This window comes from Gymnoscopelus microlampas (assembly GCF_963454915.1).
Source record: "Gymnoscopelus microlampas genome assembly, chromosome: 9".
NCBI classification, from domain to species: Eukaryota; Metazoa; Chordata; class Actinopteri; order Myctophiformes; family Myctophidae; genus Gymnoscopelus; species Gymnoscopelus microlampas.
Genome location: NC_139946.1, coordinates 23,464,473 through 23,478,291, shown reverse-complemented (window position 1 = coordinate 23,478,291; position 13,819 = coordinate 23,464,473). Strand labels below are relative to the sequence as shown.

The 13,819-nt window shown below is 42.0% G+C and overlaps 1 protein-coding gene across 5 annotated transcripts; it reads right to left on the bottom strand.

Annotated features, from left to right (window-relative positions):
* Window positions 1–8: 8 nt before the first annotated feature.
* On the bottom strand, window positions 9–12,954 carry LOC311052136 (LIM/homeobox protein Lhx8). 5 transcript variants are annotated; one of them, XM_084066947.1, is made up of 10 exons: window positions 12,764–12,842; window positions 12,134–12,189; window positions 11,873–11,953; window positions 11,164–11,307; window positions 10,566–10,687; window positions 9,633–9,853; window positions 8,448–8,551; window positions 5,089–5,184; window positions 2,981–3,170; window positions 9–777 (listed from the first exon to the last, which is right to left on the bottom strand). In XM_084066947.1, the coding sequence occupies exons 3-10, from the start codon at window positions 11,942–11,944 to the stop codon at window positions 698–700; spliced, it is 1,029 nt and encodes a 342-aa protein (XP_083923073.1). In that variant the 5' UTR covers window positions 11,945–11,953; window positions 12,134–12,189; window positions 12,764–12,842; the 3' UTR covers window positions 9–697. The 5 variants fall into 5 exon arrangements, with proteins under 5 accessions (XP_083923073.1, XP_083923070.1, XP_083923071.1 ...); XM_084066944.1 differs by lacking the exon at window positions 12,134–12,189 and having other exon boundaries at window positions 12,764–12,954; XM_084066945.1 differs by lacking the exon at window positions 12,134–12,189 and having other exon boundaries at window positions 9,633–9,850; window positions 12,764–12,954.
* Between the last annotated feature and the right edge of the window lie 865 nt (window positions 12,955–13,819).

Here is a 13,819-nt window from a genome sequence, read left to right as displayed (position 1 = left end):
GATTTTCTTAAATTAGACATTTATTTTCAAAACAGACATCTCAAATACGTACAATAAATAAATTAAAGCGCAATATTCAAACACTGATATTATACAAACAATGTGAAACACATTTCACGTTCATCTTCATACTCAGTCAACATTATTTTCCAAATGGCAGTTTAGAGTTTGGTCGCTTTCACCCCCAGTAGCACTGCACTGTCAAACTGTGGCACTGCAACAAGTACACCAAGAAACATTAAAGTATGTTTATAATGCATTATAGTGTGTCATATAATGCATCTCGGATTCCTATGAGGTACACAGAGATCTTTTCCATCTCCACAAAATACAGTACATTTAGGATCAGAATTTAGTTACTGCCATCCAAAATATTACAATGAATTAAATGAATATTTATGAGTTATAAATGTTCCAATAGCTCAAGAGTGTATGAGAAATGGGCGGGGGATGGTCTGGGCCAGAAGATGTTCAGACGTGTATACACACGTGCTCATTTGTGTGCACCCATTTTCCAGAGTGTCCGTGCGTGCGTGTGTGTGCGTTCTCACTTGCATGTACTTCCTATATGGTGTAAGTGTGCATGATGTGTGTGTATACAGTATGTTCACATCTATATCCATTTCGGCAAGTGTATTCACTCATGATTGACCATGCAGCTCGGGTGTGGGACACTTGCAAAGAGGTGTGTGTGTGTTCAGGCATGGGACACGGGCAGAGAGGTCAGGGTGTGTGGAGGCAGCAGAGGCTGGAACAGCATGGAAGGAGGGGAGTGAACTGTGGAGACAGACAGAGGCAGTATACTGGTCAATAAAACTTCACACATTCCTGCCCTCTCACAATTTTACACTAAGCTGCAGAGACAAATCTATCCCTTTTTTTTGTTTTCTTACCACTCTTGCTCCCCAATTTAGTCAAGTGCTGCTATCAGGTAAGCCACCTAGGCAGCTGGCCAAACCCCAGATTCAAGTAGTACTAGCTCCAATGCGTGTCTTTTAGTTGTTGTAGTCCTATAGTGACGCATTAGGGAGTGAAAATGACAGAGTGGCAATAAATGACGCCTATCTGTGAGAATGTGTTGCAACATCCTACTGGCTCACCTGCCAGTGAGGAGCCCCCACCGGGAGGATGTAGAGCCTTCGTCCTACTCCTCCCGAGTCCCGCCCAACACTCCCTGCTGACAGGTGCCGCCCCAGCCCGTAGGAGTACGTGAAGTGACAAATATCCCCCTACCTGCCCGGCTTCCCTCCCCCGAACACGGACCAATTGTGTTCGTATACATGCTCGAAAAAGCTGGATGCACCATGGTGAATTTGAACCCCCAGACACCACCCCAGTGGTGGTGGGCAGTGCTGCCCACTGGGCAGGTACTTTGTGGCCACCCAAGAATCTATCTAATAACATTATTGCGAACGCAGCGTTCCGCGCAAGTGAGCTTACTATGAAACCGAGCTCGGGTTGTGTGTCTGTGTGCACTGCCTGTCTGCAGCCGCGCCCCCATGTGACTCACGCTCTCATTGGCAGTGTGGCTGAAATCCGCCTGCCCCTGGGTGACTAATTACACTCCTCTGAGAGAAATATAGCAGCTACAGTCAAAAATAACACATCTAAAAGCATCTACACGAGTTCATCTATTGGGATATCTAAGAATTCCATGTCATTTGTGCATATTTCAGGCCGGAGGGCAAGTTGAAAACGCCTTAGTTTGAGGACAGTTTGAGATTTGTTCTTGCTAGCTAGCTATGCTGTAACATGGGATTCCAAATGACTAATTTTCACTTTTAGGAAAAACAGAGCCAGATACAGTCAAATAAATATGTTTTTTTTTGGTGGGGGGGCAATAACTACTACAATGGTGTGTTCACTTCCCGCGTTCGCGCGTCTTACTTGTGCAGTAAGAGAGGTACCTGAAGAGAGGTACCTATTCTCCCTTAACAAATTAAATCCTATTTTATAATTTGCATGGCATAAATAGCCAATCTACAAGCTCACAGTGTATTGTGAGATTGTAGATCTGCTAATCTTGCAACTGTATCATGAACCAAAGGAAGTTGTATATGTATATTCTCTGTGTTTCACTAGCATGCCTCATGCTATTCTCACGGTGCGTTTTAACAGCGGGCGATTAGGATAGTATTTTCCGGAAGTGCATTATATGTCTATGAGAGCCGGGGGGGGGGGGGGGGCGATGAAAGATGGATGTTCTTTATCTTTTGGACGACGTCGGCCGGCGATCGCCCGAGAGTCGCCCACTGTTAAAACGTACTGTCACAGTCATAAGAACCTCAAACTAGTCAATTAAGCCTTATTCATTTGAAATATTACTTATATATGGTGATCAAAGAGGCACCACAAGGCTCAATAATGCACACCTCTAGATTTCCCTTGTTAATTTGTTGCAGCAAATCGATCAACTATAACTATATAGTTCAAGCAGATATGCCCATCTATTGAGTGGACATGCTTGATGTCAGCACAAATCCGCAAATACACCCATATATGGACTGACCATGCCCGTCAGCGTTGTTAGACAACTATGACGTCAGTGCAAAACGCTGTCGTTAATTATGCACTAATCTCTCAAGACAGATTCTGTCAGCACCACTGCAACATAACATGTAGTGTTGTTGTTAGTAGGAATAAATACAGAAGCACCCGGGAGGAAGTGGACTAAGAAAGGGGAGGAGCCACACCAAGTTAAAAAAAGGAATGTAAGTGTCTTTTTCTTTTTTTCAGAATGGGTTCCCTGATTGATTATGCACTGGTTTCTGTTGTGTGTGAGATGTCGAGAGAGAGCAGTTTTGTTCCACTTTTGCTTGTTTTGGTCGATGTAAACATGTTTTCTCATGCCAATAGCAATATAGAATTGAATTGACATAGGGAGAGGGCGAGAGAGACAGATAGACACAGAGAGCCATAGAGAGAGACATAGGGAGAGGGAGAGGGGGGATAGACAGTATTTATAAAAGACTGCGTTTACCGTCTATGAATGTGTGCAGTGCAGAGAGCATGGGTCCCTCCGGCCCACCGTAGGCAGTGTATTGAAGCTCCTCTGGGGTTGGTGTTGGTTGGGAGAGACGGCTGGTCTGCAGAGAACTTATAGGGGTACTGGAGTTGTGGTTGGGGCTCACGTGTTTCTTATGACGAGCTCTGCAGTTCTGGAACCACACCTGAGTCACAGGAGAGAGTTGTTCAAGTTGGTTGTTTTTACGATGTGTTCGTAGATTTTTGCGAGGTGAGTCCGAGGAGCTGGGATCTACCCAAAATCTTTCAGATTCTCAGTCAACCCCTTCACTTCCTGAGCCATTCCTATAGGGTCAGTTCATTATCGGTCCAATCAATTTGAATTGAAACTTATTAATGATCGAATAACAAAAAATTATCATGCTCATGAGTCATGTGTTAAAGGGGTAGTTCACTGTATTTTTTTGTTTTTTTCGTATTCCTAAGCCAATAATTTGATGACCAGCGGCGGCTCCGGTATCGGAGACATTAGCATCTTTCCACCGGTCATCAAATTATTGGCTTAGGAATGTGACAAAAACAAATGAATCTCCATGAATTGAAGGCTTCATGGGATGTATAATTGATAGAAAATAAGTCATTTTTTGGGTGAACTATCCCTTTAATGGTTTGATAGGACGACATGGGACAGCATTGGCTCAGGAGGTAGACCCACTGCTGGAGCCGGAAAGTCAATCCCTTGCCCCTGGCTTTGTGCCGAAGTGTCCTTGTGCAAAACACACCCCTAACTGCAACTGATCAGCAAGTTGGAACCTTTGGTTGCCTCCACTGTCTGTGTGATGGTTGAATGTAATGCACATTGTAAAGCCCTTTAACAAAATACGCTAATGAAATGCAGACCAATAAAAAAATGTTTGCTCCAGAAGTTGTTCAGTGCTTGAATACTGAATTCTGCCATATTCATTGAACTGACCGAGCCCTGCCTCACTAGAGGAAAGAAAATGTAACTAGCAAAGTGCGTGCCTCCGACAGGCCGGGTTGCCTACCCAGGGCCCGCAAACTTTGGAAGGCACTCATTCTATTCCAATTGGAATAGAATTTGAAAAATCTGGCTCATACACCTTGATGACATGACTCCAGAGATAATGTGTACCGATTTGTGTGAGCTTTGGACATATAGGCCAGGGGCTATATGGAGAGTTTAGTCATGATGATCCAACAAATCCAGGGGAAAAAAGATTTTTGATTGTATGACCTACAATTCAAGAGCTATAGGCCAAAACGTGAAGCGGGTGGTTATAGTGCCACCATGAGGCCGGTTTGACCAATTTGCTGGAGGTTCTTCCTTGGCCTACTGGGAGTGTGCGTACAAAGTTTCGGTCCAATGGTGCCGGAGATTAGCTGTTCACCAATCTGGGAACCCATCGGCAAAATAAATTGCCTCTGGGGGCACCCTGCATCCGTTTACTCTCCTTCAGCCCTCCTCTTCCGGTAGTGCTCCTTTGTTTTCATTCCTAATAACAATTACTTTACACATTGTAATCGGAGTTGCCGACAGCTGCGGAGCTCTGAATCTGTCTTGAGAGATTAGCTGTTCACAGACACACATACAGACGGACAGGAGCAAAAACATCATCTCCTGCCTTTGACCGTCCAGTCTCATGGCCGCCCGTCCTGGCGAAGACAACAACACTTGCTAAAGCAAAGCAAAGCAAAGTTTGTTGTTTACCCAGGGTGTTGGACTAAGTGCGGAACTTATTTACAGCCAGACCCTGCATGGAAGCCTTGCTCAAGGGCTATTCAGCGGTGATTTATGATTGATGTGATGAATTGGGGAATCGAACTAGGGACCTTCCGGTATCAAGGCCGCCCCTCTAACCACTAGGCCACCGCTGCCACACCACTGTTGAAAAACTGTACTGTTAAAAAACAATGCTTTTCCAAAAGGGTTATGTCCTTGATGAATGCCATATGCCTAAAGCATCTATTTTCAAAATAAAGTTGTTTTTCAACAGTACTGTGTGTGTTGCTGAAGTTTTTTTCCCTCTTGTTTTCAAGACTTATTTTACCCTGCTAGTGGGTGACGTTTCACCGAAAATGGTACGATTCAAGTCTGTCACCAACCTGTATGACCCTCCTACTGAGGCCTGTCTGCTCTGCTAGTTTCTGTAGTGTCTGAGCATCTGGGTTGTTGTCCTGGGCGAACTGGGCCTGCATCACCTGGACAGGGAGAGAGTGGATGACAAGGAATCAGGCTGTGCAGGTTAATAGATAATGAGGTTACCTGGTCTTTCATCACACTCACAAACACATCATGTATAAAGCCACAAATACATTTGTGTCCAAAGTTTTGTTTAACAATGTTCACACCCCACCACCCCCGCTATAATGAGCTAGCCGGGCTGAGTAGCATTACATTACATTACATTAAGTTACAGTGATTTAGCAGACGCTTTTATCCAAAGCGACTTACAATAAGTGCATTCAACATAGGTAGGGAACGAAACTACAAATCACCAGAAGTCTTAAGTGCATTCTCTTCTAAAACAAGCAACTAAGAGTATACCTAGTGCTAAGGTAAATGTGCAATATATTAGCTACCTACTTTCTTAAACAGATGAGACAAATAGGAAAATCAAATGAGCAAAAGCTAAAACAAATAAGTTTATTGAATAAACAAGATCCAATAAAATAATTTTATTGGATCTTGTTTATTCAATACACTTATTTGTTTTATTGAATAAAACAATAAAACAAGAGCTCGTACAACTAGTTAACAAGAAGGCAAGGCGAAGAGGAAGGGTAATGTTTCCTGAAGAGGTGGGTTTTCAGCCTGCGGCGAAAGATGGGCAATGACTCTGCTGTCCTGACATCAGTGGGGAGTTCATTCCACCACTGTGGGGCCAGAACTGAAGTTGACGTCACCACAGCATTATCAATAGTGATGGCCATGTCTTGGTGCGGACAGCGGGAGGAACATCAGCTCGGTCTTGTCCAGGTTGAGCTTCAGGTGGTGAGTCGACATCCAATCCGAGATGTCAGCCAGACAAGCACCAACGCATGCCTCCACTTGTGTGTCAGAGGGGGGGAATGACAGGATCAGCTGGGTGTCGTCGGCATAGCAGTGGTAAAGTCATGGGAGTGGATAACTGCACCAAGAGATGTAGTGTAGATAGAGAAAAGAAGAGGACCCAGAACCGAGCCTTGGGGAACCCCAGTAGTGAGCCTGTGTGGTTCTGACACAGACCCTCTCAGCATCACCTGGTAGGAGCGAACCGTCAGGTAGGATGCAAACAGGGAGAGTGCAGAGTCTGAGACAACCGTCGCCTCAAGGGTGGAGAGGAGGATCTGATGGTTCACCGTGTCGAACGCTGCAGACAGGTCCAGGAGTATCAGGACGGAGGAGAGAGAGTTTGCTTTAGCGGCATGGAGCGACTCTGTCACTGCCAGGAGTGCAGCATCTTCAGCATCTTCAGTGACAGATTATTCACCCCTCGACACAAGACAGAATGACTCGTCAGTCCTATGTGCCAGCAGACATTAAAGCCCCCATGCGTCCTGTTCTGTCCGTGGATTAATGACTCCTGTTCACTCGCTCTGGTACTTTTGCTTACTGGGATGTAAATTGGAGGTCTGCTTAAAGGGTCTACACCATGAATTTTAACTTTTTCTTCATTTTTGTGTGTTTTTGGTCTCCCCCACCTCTCTTCTGTTCCAACAAATACCCGACTTCGAGCATGCAGGCTTTCATAGGCTATCTGTGGTTTTCATGTAAATTGGTCTGAAAACAGTCCGTCAGATTTGTTCCCCCACCCTACGTCACGTCTGGGAACAATTCCTCCCGTTTTTCAGTTCTAACCAAAAAAAAAATATCCCCCACACAGAACCAGGACATGACATGCATACAAACTGGCTCAATAGCGCCCCGTGCCAAACAGGACAATGTGGTATTGCAGGTGAAAGTGCTTTATAAGCCAGAGAGAAGTTAGTTGGAATGAGTATATCTGAGGCTTGATTTAGGCTCAAACCTTTTGAAAAACGTTTGAGGGACATAAACAATATGATATCAAATATTATTATTATTTTTTTAATTCATGGTGTAGCTCCTTTAACAGTTGTAAATGTTTCACAGTCTATATTGCTCATTATATTCACTGTAGATTTACTATGTTTATCTGTATGACACTTACTGTACATTCAGAATCAGAATAATCTTTATTGTCACATCACACGTTTGCAGGTCTAAAACAGTGGGTGAAATTTGTTTTTGTGCAAGCTCCATCGTTTTGATGGTTTCCAGAAAGAGAAAGAAAAGAAAGAAGGACAGAGGGACAGGGGGGGGGGGGCAAGGGAGGGAAAAAAACATGTACAAAATGACTTTTTTCCTATCGATTAGTCACCCCATGGAGACTTGAATTCATGGATATTTTTTATTTTTTGTCGCATTCCTAAGCCAATAATGTGATGACCGGCAGCAGTTCCGGTGTGTCTCCTACCAGAACCGCTGCCTACCAGTAATGCGACAAAAACAAAAAAATATCCATGAATTCAGTCTCCAAGGAAAAAAAGTAGTTTCTTGGATGAACTATCCCTTTAAGAGGCTATTGCAGTAATACATGTATGTGAGACAATAGTATAGCATGATGGTTCTCAAACGTTTTCATGTCAGGGATGCCCAAATTTACATTTATTTGACCCCCATCTGAAAATACATGATTTGTATAAATATTGTACATTTTTCTATTTTTTATTTTTTTTTAAATACAAGCTCACAAAGTCTGGCATTGCGATGTGTTGTGCGCTTAGATAGATTAAGTGGTTAAACTGATTCTGATGCTATGTTAACACATTTTGCTGGGCACCACCTATGATGACCCCCCTCAAGGACCCTTGGGGGACCCGGTACCCTACTTTGAGAACCACTGCACTGATCTAGCCACAGTGGTTCTCAACCTGTGGGTCGGGACAACCCCCAGGGGGATCCCCACATGCTTTAGGGGGGTCCCCAGATGACAGTGAAGTGACAATTTAAGGAAAAACATTAAAGAAAAAAAAGAAAAGAAAAAGACCATTATTGCATCAAAAGTAATAAACAAACTATACTATCAAAACTGGTCAAACATTAGCCAAACTGTAAAATAATATAACAAAGAGGGGAAAAAAATGAAAATAGCAGATTACAGGCATTGTGAGCTTGTAGATCTGCTATTTTCACATTATTTATTATCTGTGGAACCAAGTCAAACAAAATAAGTAAGTATAGTAATGCTTGCCGTCAACCCCTACAATTTCTGGTGCTTGGGGGGTCACCCCCCAAGCACCAGAAATTGTATTTTAACTATTTTAACTGGGGACACCCGTCACGGGGGTCCCCAGTTAAAATATGATTATTAAAGGGGGTCGCGGCCTGAAAAGGTTGAGAACCACTCCAGACTGCAACACAGTAGCCTAATAATTATGTGAGCGTTGGAGATCTGACAGACCTGTAGCTGGTCCGCGGTGAAGCTGGTCCGGGCTCTCTTTGACGGCTTCGGCTGGTTGAGCTCCTGTTCGGTTGGCATGGCCCCCTCCACATTAACACTGGTTCCTGGAAGAAGAGAGATATAACCACCACGGTACACTTCTCTCGTCAAAACAAATCATTCGTTGTCAGTTAAGCATTTCATCCATGAAAAGCTATTTCGAGTTGGCTCACTGAAAGCATTTTAATCGAAGAAATAACAGTGCAATTATGAAAAATCCTTTTCAAGTAGGCCTATAGGCTGCTTGCACGGAATATTAGAACAATGGGTTATATAAACATGTTATGCTTTGAGGAGCTCAGACGCCAGTAAACGCAGATACAACGAAATGAGTAGCCTACATTAATTTAGTTTGCAATTGCAATTTTTCGATGAATTAAATAAGGACCCAAATGGAAACAAGCCATAAGGCTTTCTTTGGGTTTATCCTTTTTGCATCCTTTTGTATGAAACTGTATGTGCTTTTTTTAAATGCAAACTGTTATTAAAGTCAATCAATCAATGCATCCATTAATTGAATAAATGTAAGGCTACATTATCATTAACCTATTTAATCAATCAATTACCTAATTAGTAACAAACTGGTCCTATAATTCCACCCTCTGTTCTTTGAATATATATTTTATTATTGTCATTTTTAACATTGACATGTTTAAACATTCAACATAAACAACTAGACAAACAGCAGGTGCGACAATCAACGATCAGATCAAGGCCAGACACACCTGATCAGAATGTAGGATTTTGATTATTCCGTTTATTTTAACTCATAGTAAATCATTTTGTAGGTCAGAACCCATGAAGACCTGAGGCCGATTCTACTATTTCTAAATCCTAACAGTTTTCTGGAAAACGTATGTTTCTATGTCAGTGGTGCTCAAATGTCAATTAAGGACCCCCAAAATTACATGTATTTGGCCGCGGACCCCCCATCTCAAAATATTGTGTTCCAGGGACCCCCCACCCCCACCCCAAAGCAAAGATTTGAGTACAAATGTTTGCTTTAAAAATATATATATATTTAAAGATCTGCACCAATTTTCACGATTTTTCACTCGGTGCTGCGCTATGAGATTGTACATCTGCTATTTTTGAAGAGCCAAAGAAATAATAATAATCCCTTAATGGGATAAAAATTGTGCTCACCTTTCTCCACGGCGCGCTTGAGGTTGTCCAGCATGCAGTCGTAGTGGACCCGGCACAGCACCTTCTCCTCCACCAGGGCGAACTCCTCCCCGGTGGACAGCTGCCTCCTGCAGGAAAAGCAGGCGAAGCAGGCCAGGTGGTACACGTTGCCCTTCGCCCTGCGCACCCAGTCTGTGGACTGGATGTTTCGGCCGCAGCAGGCGCACCATGTGCCGTATCTTCTGCAGTGGAGAGAGACAAGTAGCTCCTACTTTACAAGACCAGAAAAACAACTAATAATTATTATTATTATTATTATGCATTTATATATATACACACAGACCCTCTCAGCATCACCTGATAGGAGCGACCAGGTGATGCTGGTCGCACCTAATGTGTCGCCAGCCTTCCCCCATATGTCGCATGCATATATATGCATGCGACATATGTATATATATATATGCATATATATATATATATATATATATATATATATATATATATATATATATATATATATATATATATACACACACACACACACACACACACACACACACACACACACACACACACACACACACACACACACACACACACACACACACAAGCACACTATATATAGTGTAAATATAGGCTAAGTAAATAAGTAGACTATCATAGCAATAATACAAATAATATAATATGCCCTAATAACATTGTTTACATTTAGCCTACATTGTATTTTTTTTTTTTTTTTTTCAAATATTACATGTTTTTAGATTCATTTCGTAATTGTTGCCTTTATTATAATTATATAGCCTAGATAAGCTACTACTTAGGGCCTAAGTCTAAGTCTAATAGGCAGGTATAGGCCTATAAATCTATCAATTTGTTTTGGGTATATGGTTTCGAATTGGCCTCCTCAGCAGTTGTCAGGTTTGATGTATGGCTATGAGGCTTAAAACGTTATACCTAAAGTAATCCAGTTTGCAGAAAACCTCTCTTTCTTTGATGTAACAACTGGTCTGGCTGCCAAGTGAAGTCTGGCACACGCTGCAGGAGAGACAGCGTACATGCCAGCACAAGTCGTTAACCTAAACGAAAAGAAGACAATTAGCAAGTCAGTCAAAACTTACATAGTGTGAGTGCTTGTGTGAGTGAGTGTGTGCATGTGTGTGTGTGTGTGTGTGTGTGTGTGTGTGTGTGTGTGTGTGTGTGTGTGTGTGTGTGTGTGTGTGTGTGTGTGTGTGTGTGTGTGTGTGTGTGTGTGTGTGTGTGTGTGTGTGTGTGTGCGTTCATGCGTGCGTGCGTGTGTGAGTGCGTGCGTGCGTGCGTGTGTGACCAAGTGATTAGTATAGGCTAACGGGCATGTCAGTTGCAACATCATAATAATGCAAAAAATATAAAGAGACAGAATGACAGGACAAGCCTGTATTAATCAGACCCCCTGCTGCGTCATTGCCGTCGGCACAAAAACATAAACTCACATTACCTTTAACATGTTTTTAAGCAACAAGCTAAAAAGATAATACTAAAATAAAAAAAATAAAAAAATAAAAAATGACATTACCTTTAATAAATATTTATCCACGATCTCCTCGTCGCAGCTCGCGCACACCGTCCTGCCGAGCAGCGTTGCGGGTCGCATCGACGAGCACGAGCCGCGTGAGCACGAATCTTCATCCTCCAGAGCCTCTTCCACCGGTGCTGCGCCCTGCGGGGATCATACCTGCGGTTAGAAGATTATACGCACCGGAACGCATCCACACGTCTCCGCGCAGCACAGATCCATTTTATCGCACAGTTCGTGTGTCGACAACACCGTGTCAATATATATGACATGCAGCGTCTGGGAACATTCCTGTCGTTGTTTTGATTTAAAGTTTTAGTTCTATTTTTAGGACACATTAAACTTTAATTATCCTTTAATGATTAAAGGGATAGTTCACCCAAAACATGGCTTATTTTCTATCAATTAGCCTACACACCCCATGAAGCCTGGATTTTTTTTTTTGTGTCATCAAATTATTGGTTTAGGAATGCGACAAAATCTCCATGAATTCAAGGCTTCATGGGGTGTGTAATTGATAGAAAATAAGTCATTTTGGGGGTGAACTATCCATTTAAAAGTTTTGCCTGGCCACGTTGTAGCCTATACAGAAACACATTTCACAGATCGGTATGAATGATTATAAGGCTATAGCTGGGTCTAATGATTAGTCTGCCATTTGAGTAGAATAAATCAATAAGCTACAACAAAGTTGTTGTTGTTTTTTTACCATAATATTTCCTCTCCTGTCCTCAATACATTTGCTGAGCAGCTCTTCGTCCCCTTTGCAATCTTCACACATGACGAGAAGCTATATGGTGGGAAGAGGATTTTTAGTCTGTCAGTCACTGCATGGCAGCTGCCTTCAACAAGTCCTCTTATTGCTGCCACATCCCATAAATATCATCATGCCTTTCAATGTTCACCATGACAACAGCCCCAACGATTATGGCAAAAGGGCATTTAAAGGGGGAAGATAGTCATTACTTACAAAAACAGCCACCACTTGAGGTAATAGTTATCCAATGCGTATTATGTTCTTGAGATCTGCATTTGTGATTCAGCAGTGCAACGGTTTAAAACCCCCAACACATCAATTTCACATGCCAATCAAAACCAGTGCAGGTCGACGCGAAAGAGAATTGATTCATTTAATAACAGCAATTAAAAGACAAAGTTCGACACAAACGTCTAGCCCTTTAGGGCTGCCAAAAGGTGAAGAGGTCTCATTAACTACTTGAGCTTTATAATTGCTGAATATTCTGTAAGAGGTAATTTTTCCTCGACATTTCTTTAAGTCTTGTGAAAACACACACAGATCTGCGCCTAGATGATAGATTCTTAATTTAGCTGTCAATATAGCCTGAGCTTGACTGACATCTAGCTAGCCTACTAATTGGGGACAGAAGTTCGACCAAAAATATCCCGAATATATCTGAAAATATTTTGTCAGATGACAACATGATAAAATGTTTTTAAAAAAATATTCTAAATGTATTTTTAAATAGCATGATATCTACAAGCTCATAACAGGTCACATCTTGACATGTTGTGAGCTTAGATCTGCTATTTTCAAATATCCGATCCATGCATTTATTATCGTAGACATAATAATACTCACCACGTCGTCGGACAATAATACAGATCCATGTTCATCAACATTGCAACATTCTACTTTTATTTCACGTTTCCAGCGCATTTCTGGCTCCAGTTGAACAATTTCTCCTAAGTCCAAAAACAAATATAGGCAAAAAACGTAACGTAAAAGCGTTCGATATAAAGTGTTACTTTCTGTTTAACGTCGCTATTGCTGTGTTTATCTGCAGAGCCTGAAGGTTTTACTGCAGGGCGGATCATAGTTCATATATTTCCCTGTCCTGAGTTGGCCGCGCCTCCCTTTAAAATATGCTACTGTACTGTAGCCTGTGGTGGAAAAAGTACTCAAATGTTTTTACTTAAGTAAAAGTATCAATACTGCAATGTAGAAATACCCTGTTAAGTAAAAGTCCGGAATTTACTTGAGTAAAAGTACAAAATTATTGGTATCAAAATGTAGGAGTACCAAAACAGAAAGTACTCATTATGCTGAATGTCCCGGTTTTCATTGTATAAAACATTTTTTTGAAAATAGCAGATCTACAAGCTCACAATGCTTGGCATATAGCAAATATTTGGAAATACTCCAGATTCCAGTAAAGTAAAAAATACCCCAAAATCAAACTTAAGAACAGTATTTGGGTAAATGTATTTAGTTACTTTACACCACTGACTGTAGCTTATCTTGTTTTCTTTTTTTGGAGAGAAGGACTTGGACACACACGTCTCAGACAAACGTCTGTCTGTCTGTCTGTCTGTCTGTCTGTCTGTCTGTCTGTCTGTCTGTCTGTCGTAATTTGAAAGCTTTCAAAAAAAGATTTCAGTGCAATAGGTTTAATCTTCCATTTACATTAGCCTTACGGTCACATTCACATCTTGATAGTGTCAGGTGGTGCAACTTTATAGCCTGTAAAAGTCGCAATCTCTTACCTATTAAAATATGGCCTTCCAGGCTTTTCACTGTAAATCTGCTACACCAGTGGTTCTCAAACTATTTCGTGTCAAGGACCCCAAATTGATATGTATTTGGCCGCGGACCCCGATCTGAAAATGTTTTGTACCACTGCCAGGGACCCCCAGA